Genomic DNA, 7,431 nt, shown 5'->3' with positions numbered 1-7,431 from the left:
TATCCTGAGGACACCAGTATCCTGACTGAGCTCAAAGCTGAAAGCCTCAGAACCAGCTTCAGGAGAAAGAAAGAGAAAATTGCCTTTTCTCTGGCTTTTTCCTTTTATCTGAGCTACCAGCTGATTGAATGGGGCCCATTCACATTGAGGGATGATGGTCCCACTCAGCTTACCAACTCACATGTCTCTTTCCTCTGGAAACACCTTCACAGACTCACCCAGAAACAATGCTACACCAGTTCCCTAGGTATTGGTTAATCCAGTCAGACTGATACCTAGAATTCACCATCACACCATAGAAATATAACTACACCTCTTTGAGTTTAACAAAAATCCTATTATATGCTAGTTCAGAGTCTGGGTATCCCTAGGAGAAGTTAATTTAATCCACGAGAAAATAAAAAGGCCCAGTATCTTTAATTATTTTTTCTCTTCTATTAAACCTAAATTAGTTTAATTGCTAGTTTTTAAAATTTGTTTATTTTGTTGATTGGTTGGTTTTTATTTTGTTTTGGTTTTGGTTTTTATTTTACTTTAGTGTTATATTATTTTAAGTCCTGAGATAAATGTGCAGGACTTACAGGTTTGTTACATAGGTAAACATGTGCCGTGGTGGTTTGCTGCCCCACTGTTGTGTCTCCCTCTAAAAATATGTCATAGAACCCTCTGGTCATCTTCTCGTATTTCTTTGGCCAAGGTGATTTTTCCCACTCTCTCATACTCATTCAGCAGTTCCGTGAAAGAAGAATAGGAACAACTACAGTTTATTCTAGGCCACTTAGAATCAAATCCAATTTCCAGATCCACATTCAGAAAATGGGAAATTGAATAGGTTAGTATTATGTTACAGACAGCAGCTAGGAGCAGAAGGGACTGTGAGTCATCTAGTCAGTAACATCTACTATAAAGCCGGGAGACTCTCTTTGTGTGAGATTTTTATTTTTGTTACAGAAGGAATAGTTCACTGGGCTTTAATGAACCCTGTCAAGAGAAGAAACTATAGCTATCACATATCTCCACATGTTCAGAAACTTTTCATCAACCCAGACCCCAAAATGACATGTTGCTCTTTCTTCCCCAGAAACATGAATTCTGAAATCTTGCAGGCCTTCCAGAGGGAACTCACTTGCCCCATCTGCATGAATTACTTCATAGACCCAATCACCATAGACTGTGGGCACAGCTTTTGCAGGCCCTGTTTCTACCTCAACTGGCAAGACATCTCAATTCTTACTCAGTGCTTTGAATGCATAAAGACAACACAGCACAGAAACTTCAAAACTAACATTCGTTTGAAGAAGATGGCTTCCCTTGCCAGAAAAGCCAGTCTCTGGCAATTCCTGAGCTCTGAGGAGCAAATGTGTGGCATTCACAGGGAGACAAAGAAGATGTTCTGTGAAGTGGACAAGAGCCTGCTCTGTTTGCTGTGCTCCAGCTCTCAGGAGCACCGAGACCACAAACACTGTCCCATTGACTGGGCTGCTGAGGAACACCGGGTAAGTGATGCCTCTGAACATCTACTTCTATAAAGGACACATGAAATTCTTGTGGGTCTACTTTCTTGCAGATTGGATAAAGCCAACTCTGAGTCCCTTTAAGCAGCTCTCTTTTGGGCTTTCTTAGCTTGAAACCTCTGGGATTTGACAAACAAGAAGGGAAACAGAAGAAATGCCATTTACTAGGGACTTATTTGTCTCTCATTCTGGTCCCCCTCCCTATGAAACGGTCTGCATGTTACTTTATTGTCTTCACTGGTGCTTCAATTCATGGCTCTTTTGCAGGAGAACCTTTTAAAGAAAATGGAGTCTTTATGGGAAAAAGCTTGTGAAAATCACAGAAACCTGAACATGGAAACCACCAGAACCAGATACTGGAAGGTTAGTCCTGTACTACTCTAACTTCTAACTTCTCCAGGAACTTATGGTGGGCAAATGGGTGACTCATAAATAGGAACTTGATATCAAACCATAATGTTTCTGTGAGTCAATAAAAAAAAAGAAAACATTGAGAAAAAGTGGCCTCATTTCTTTTGTAGAATAGTATGACTGTTAGATAGGATTTCTAACAAAACCATTGATGTCACCCAAAGCACGCTGGTTTGTTTTCATACAAACCTGTACCTGTACACCAACAGATACAAGAAACCGGGCCATCTCACAGCATTCTATATGTGCTGGTTGGATAAATGCTGGGCACAAGATTTATTTGGCAGCCATGGAAAGCTCAAGTGAACCTTCTGAACCTGGGTCAGCATTAATCTGAAGGCTGGTGGACAAGTAGTATTTGGAACTGTATGGAAAATTTGAGGCAGAAAAAGTGACAGGAGAAATCTAGGGGAACCATGACATTAGGAATCTCAACTAATTAATATTGAATAATACATAACATATGAGAAAAGTGTTGAGAAATGTAGATTTGTGTCTTGAGGGAGACATATAAACCTGCCAGAAATAAGGGATCTAGTCTCTAAATATAAGGAGAACTCTGAGGACTTCAGAAAAATATTAAAAATGATTTTCTCTTTGTGGATATATACTTTCAGGGTATGATAGCTAATATTAGTTTGCTGAAAAGTATTTCATACGAACCTAGTCTATGTTGAATATTAAATTAGAAAGTTTACTAGTATAGGAGAAAGAAAGCATCTTCGTCCTCACAAATCGTACAATCCAAACAAGAGAGACAAATGGTCAATATGCAAATATGTGCAAAACATTATATGTTCGAGTGTGGTAGGTTCTTTGTTGGAGAATAATCAAGCAGAGAAGTAGAAAAGAACAATAGAGACTGGAAACTGGAGATGAGTGTCTGAGTTTTAAATAGGGTGGTCAGAAAAAAGCCTCACTGAAAAATTCAAATTGAAACAAAATTTTAAAGAGGAGGGAGAACACGAATGTGTGTATGGATATATATGTGGACCATGAGTGTGTATATATGGAAATGTATATGTGTGTGTGTGTGTGTGTAAAATTCTAGTTGGAGAGAACAGCATATGCAGTAATTTGGAGTTTGTGTATATTCAGAGGCCTGAGGAACCACAAAGAAGTCTATGTTTCAGATTGGGATGAGTTAGAAAAAAAATGGAAGGAAATGAATTCAGAGAGACAAAGATGGCCAAATCATAAATGCAACCTTATTGGGATAGGTTTTGCTGGGTGAAATGCATTTAGCTGGACATGGTAGTCTAGGGTCATTTCACATAGAATGAGTTTAAGCAACTTGTTGTGAATGTCAGAAATAGAAATAATTATTTTCTTTCTAGTAACTACAGCTCTATACTCCAACTCACAAGCATGAATTGTTCTTATTTTTCCATAAATATGGGTTGGAATAGAGAAATCCAAGTGGTTTTTTTTGGTTGTTGTTGTTGTTTTTAATTTCCAACTATCTTAGAAAACACCTTATCTTGAATAAATTTAATGTAATTGATCAGATACAAGAAAGGAAAGGAACAAAATTTGTGGATTCTAAGAACTGGCAAGACTGAGGTTTAAACTATTGGATGTTTGAGAGACAAAAGGAATCAGTGAGATTTAATAGTAGATGGATAAATACATATCTCTTTTGACTAACCCATTATCACTGCAGGATTATGTGAATTTAAGGCTAGAAGCAATTAGAGCTGAGTATCAGAAGATGCCTGCACTTCACCATGAAGAAGAAAAACATAATTTGGAGATGCTGAAAAAGAAGGGGAAAGATATTTTTCATCAACTGCATTTAAGTAAAGCCAAAATGGATCATAGGAGGCAGATTTTAAGAGGAATGTATGCAGAGCTGAAGAAAATGTGCCATAAACCAGATGTGGAGCTACTTCAGGTACAAGCTTACAACGTGGTTCAGGTTTTTGAATATTCACATGTATAGGTATTTTCCTCATGGCTGAAATCCATCTCCCTACCTTTATTTCCATGATGTGTTTCCAAAAACACATTTGCATAACTAATGCTACTTTACTGGGAGAATATAGCCCCGCCAAGGGATTCTACCAGGCCAAAGGTCCCTCCTACTTTATCCACCAGCCACAAAACTCTGTGGAATGGTCAAGGNTGGACCTCTTCCCCCTTCACCTCTTTAGAGATTGTCTTCAAGACTCAGACTTTCCCAGGACATTAATTAATGACAATACGACTAACTGGGTTTTTCATTACAGAAGAAATAGAAAATGCTTTGCAGAAGAGAAGATAGTAGGGAAATAATATCTTCAGAAACTGACACCAAATTTCACACTGAACTTAGTGAAAGATGCATCTTGTGAAATGCACTAATTCTTTGTATTTTTTTTTTACAGGGTTTTGGAGACATATTACACAGGTGAGTATGTACCTAGATTTTAGCATACGTTCTTTTAGTTTCCACAAATATTAAAGCAGGTTCTACCAAAGTCATGGCATAAATGATTAAGATATTGATACTACTTTTTTTTGGCATCTACTTTCATTCTCACACCAGAAAAGACAAGACCACTAAATAAATACATAAATAGATAGTGAAATAAAATTTTAAAAATGTTTATTCCTGATTTTGTTTTATTTCTTAAAAGCCTGCATAGGTGAAAGATAAAGTTTTGTTTTGTGGATAGTGAGAAAGTCGCCAGAGGAAACAGGAGAGAAGTGGGGGGAAGTATTTTGGCAGTGAAAAAGTGTTGGTGATTTGTTGTTTATACATATATACATATCAGTTAACAGTTCTGAAAAATAGATTGAAAAAACTGCGGAGTGTTAGAACTGTATAAGTCCCTAGGGAAGCTTGTTTCTAAAAAGCAGATCTTGCTGCCTAGAACAAGTTTCGCATCCTTTATCCTGAAAAGGAAACAGCAGATGCTGCAGTCTCCCCAAAACCCCACTATTTCAGACAAAGATCTTAGGAGAGTCTGCCAAGAAGTGGAACTCAGAATTTCATTTCTAAATATTCTCAAGGCCATAAGGCTAAGGAACCTTACATATTTGGGGCAAAAAAAAAGAAAGATCAGACTGAATTCTGACTCAGACTCCCCCACCATGCTTTAAAATTCAGAAACTATAAATAGTAATTAATTTCAAATAGGAAGTAATAATTTTTGAATTGTCAAATTTGTGGATTCAAAGGATTCTCATGAAATGTCTTTCAAATACAAATAGTGATTTTTGTTTATTTTATGGTTGTAGATGTTGTAACTGCTGGTTTTTCCTTGCAGGAGTGAGTCCGTGCTGCTGCACATGCCCCAGCCTCTGAATCTAGAGCTCAGTGCAGGGCCCATCACTGGACTGAGGGACAGGCTCAACCAGTTCCGAGGTAAGTCTCCACCCACAGGCAGCACTCCCACTATCTAAATATTATTATTGTTAGAATCACATAGGTAATATTTCACCCTTTATCAAATATTTTACTTCTTTATAGCCATAAGTGAACAATATAATCATGCGATCCTTTTGTATCTGTGTCTGTATTTATAGCAGACTTACAGCATTAAGTTTGAAAGATTGTGAAAAACAAATACATTATCGCCTCATATGTACTGAGTTACATAATGGGAAAAAGGAGTAGTGTAGCAAATCTTAAAAAGAAGCAAATGAAACAATGCTCAGAATGAAAGTGAGTTATTTAATGTTAAATACAAAATTTTACATTTCTTTAGTGTATTCATTTGAACAGCTAAGAACTATTCTTTTGGGGAATATAGTTTACTGGAGATTCTTGGGGTTTTTTTATTTTTTTAAATGGTTATATATTATGTATTGCAAAAAAATTAGTTAATGGGTAAAAATAAAAAGAAGAAATCATTTTGTGAAAACAAGTAAAATTACAAACAAAAAGAAGTTCAGTTTAATTGCAATATGATAAGCGACATGTGAAGTCTAAAATCCAGCTTCAGCCCCGAGCTAGCATTGGGGACCACAGAGAGACTGATTTTAACTGTTCTAATGAATACACTCAAAGATTTTGCAGAATCTGCTTTAAATTGTCACTTATGACATGTACTTATAGATTTTTATCCAGTTAGCTAGAGCAGTTCTTGCGTAACTGAAAGTCTTCACATTCTTTCCCAAATGATAGCACTAGTTTTTAAGAATAAGAAATGCTTCTAAGTAATGATCTTCACAACAGCATAGCATTTAGGGTACATAATGTGTAAATTTTGCTTTGAAAATTGGATTGAAAGAAGTTGGTTTTGCATTTCTCTCTCAATACGTAAGTTTTCAAAACATTTTTAATATCTGTGGTTAGCATTTTGTCTTGGAGATAATATTAATCATCTCTATACTTTATTAAAAGTTACAAGCAAAATTGTCCTTGTGACTTTACATTTCCTGGTAAAGTAACTTCTTGATAGAACAATTTGTCCTTATTTACACATGTCTACACATGTTTTCTTTCTTTCTATTTATTTATTTATTTATTTATTTATTTATTTTGCAGTGGATATTACTCTGCATCATGATGAAGCCAACAGTCATATCTTTCAATATGGAGATTTGAGAATTATTTGTATTGGATGTGACCATCAAAATGCGCCCCATACCACTGCAACACCTACAAGTTTTCTTGCATGGGGTACTCAGACTTTCACCTCCGGCAAATACTACTGGGAGGTCTATGTGGGGGACTCTTGGAACTGGGCTTTTGGTGTCTGTAATAAGTTTTGGAAAGAGAATAATCAGAATGACAATATATATGGAGAGGAGGGACTCTTTAGTCTTGCATGTGTTAAGAATGACATTCAGTTCAGTCTCTTTACCACCTCCCCACTTACACTGCAATACGTCCCAAGACCTACCAGTCACGTAGGATTATTCCTGGATTGTGAAGCTGGAACTGTGAGCTTTGTTGATGTTAATCAAAGCTCCCTTATATACACCATCCCTAATTGCTCCTTCTCACCTCCTCTCAGGCCTATCTTTTGCTGTATTCACCTCTGACCAGTGACAAATCACAAATGTGTTCATTTGCTGTGGGAACCGCTTTATCCCAGGAAGCCCTCTTCATTGTGCCTTATCAAACAGGACAAATAAGTTCTGTTTTATGTCTTCAATTGCCTTCTAATGTTATTAAAATTCATTTATTGGCCGGGCGCGGTGGCTCAAGCCTGTAATCCCAGCACTTTGGGAGGCCGAGACGGGCGGATCACGAGGTCAGGAGATCAAGACCATCCTGGCTAACACGGTGAAACCCCGTCTCTACTAAAAAATACAAAAAACTAGCCGGGTGCGGTGGCGGGCGCCTATAGTCCCAGCTACTCGGGAGGCTGAGGCAGGAGAATGGCGTGAACCCGGGAGGCGGAGCTTGCAGTGAGCCGAGATCCGGCCATTGCACTCCAGCCTGGGCGGCAGAGCGAGACTCCGTCTCAAAAAAAAATAAAAAAATAAAAAAATAAATAAAATAAAATAAAATAAAATAAAATTCATTTATTGTGTCACTATTAAATATGGTAAAAATACTAAAAGTATATGT

At 37.2% G+C, this 7,431-nt stretch overlaps 1 protein-coding gene across 2 annotated transcripts; it reads left to right on the top strand.

The window, feature by feature from the left end:
- The first annotated feature begins 1,085 nt into the window (after positions 1–1,085).
- LOC112617992 (tripartite motif-containing protein 49D) lies at positions 1,086–7,014 on the top strand. 2 transcript variants are annotated; one of them, XM_025374618.1, is made up of 6 exons: positions 1,086–1,496; positions 1,782–1,877; positions 3,589–3,819; positions 4,292–4,314; positions 5,177–5,274; positions 6,400–7,014. In XM_025374618.1, the coding sequence occupies exons 1-6, from the start codon at positions 1,086–1,088 to the stop codon at positions 6,897–6,899; spliced, it is 1,359 nt and encodes a 452-aa protein (XP_025230403.1). In that variant the 3' UTR covers positions 6,900–7,014. The 2 variants fall into 2 exon arrangements, with proteins under 2 accessions (XP_025230403.1, XP_025230404.1); XM_025374619.1 differs by lacking the exon at positions 3,589–3,819 and having other exon boundaries at positions 6,400–7,008.
- The last annotated feature ends 417 nt before the right edge of the window (positions 7,015–7,431 follow it).

Source organism: Theropithecus gelada, unplaced genomic scaffold, assembly GCF_003255815.1.
Source record: "Theropithecus gelada isolate Dixy unplaced genomic scaffold, Tgel_1.0 HiC_scaffold_747, whole genome shotgun sequence".
NCBI classification, from domain to species: domain Eukaryota; kingdom Metazoa; phylum Chordata; class Mammalia; order Primates; family Cercopithecidae; genus Theropithecus; species Theropithecus gelada.
Note: the sequence above shows the minus strand (reverse complement) of the source record. Positions and strands in the feature narration are given on the sequence as shown.

Coding starts and splice junctions, on each gene's coding strand:
- LOC112617992 (XM_025374618.1), top strand. CDS start 1,086: ATGAATTCTGAAATCTTGCAGGCCTTCCAGAGGGAACTCACTTGCCCC. Junction 3,820..4,291: donor CAGATGTGGAGCTACTTCAG/GTACAAGCTTAC, acceptor TTTTTTTTACAG/GGTTTTGGAGACATATTACA. Junction 5,275..6,399: donor CAGGCTCAACCAGTTCCGAG/GTAAGTCTCCAC, acceptor TTTATTTTGCAG/TGGATATTACTCTGCATCAT.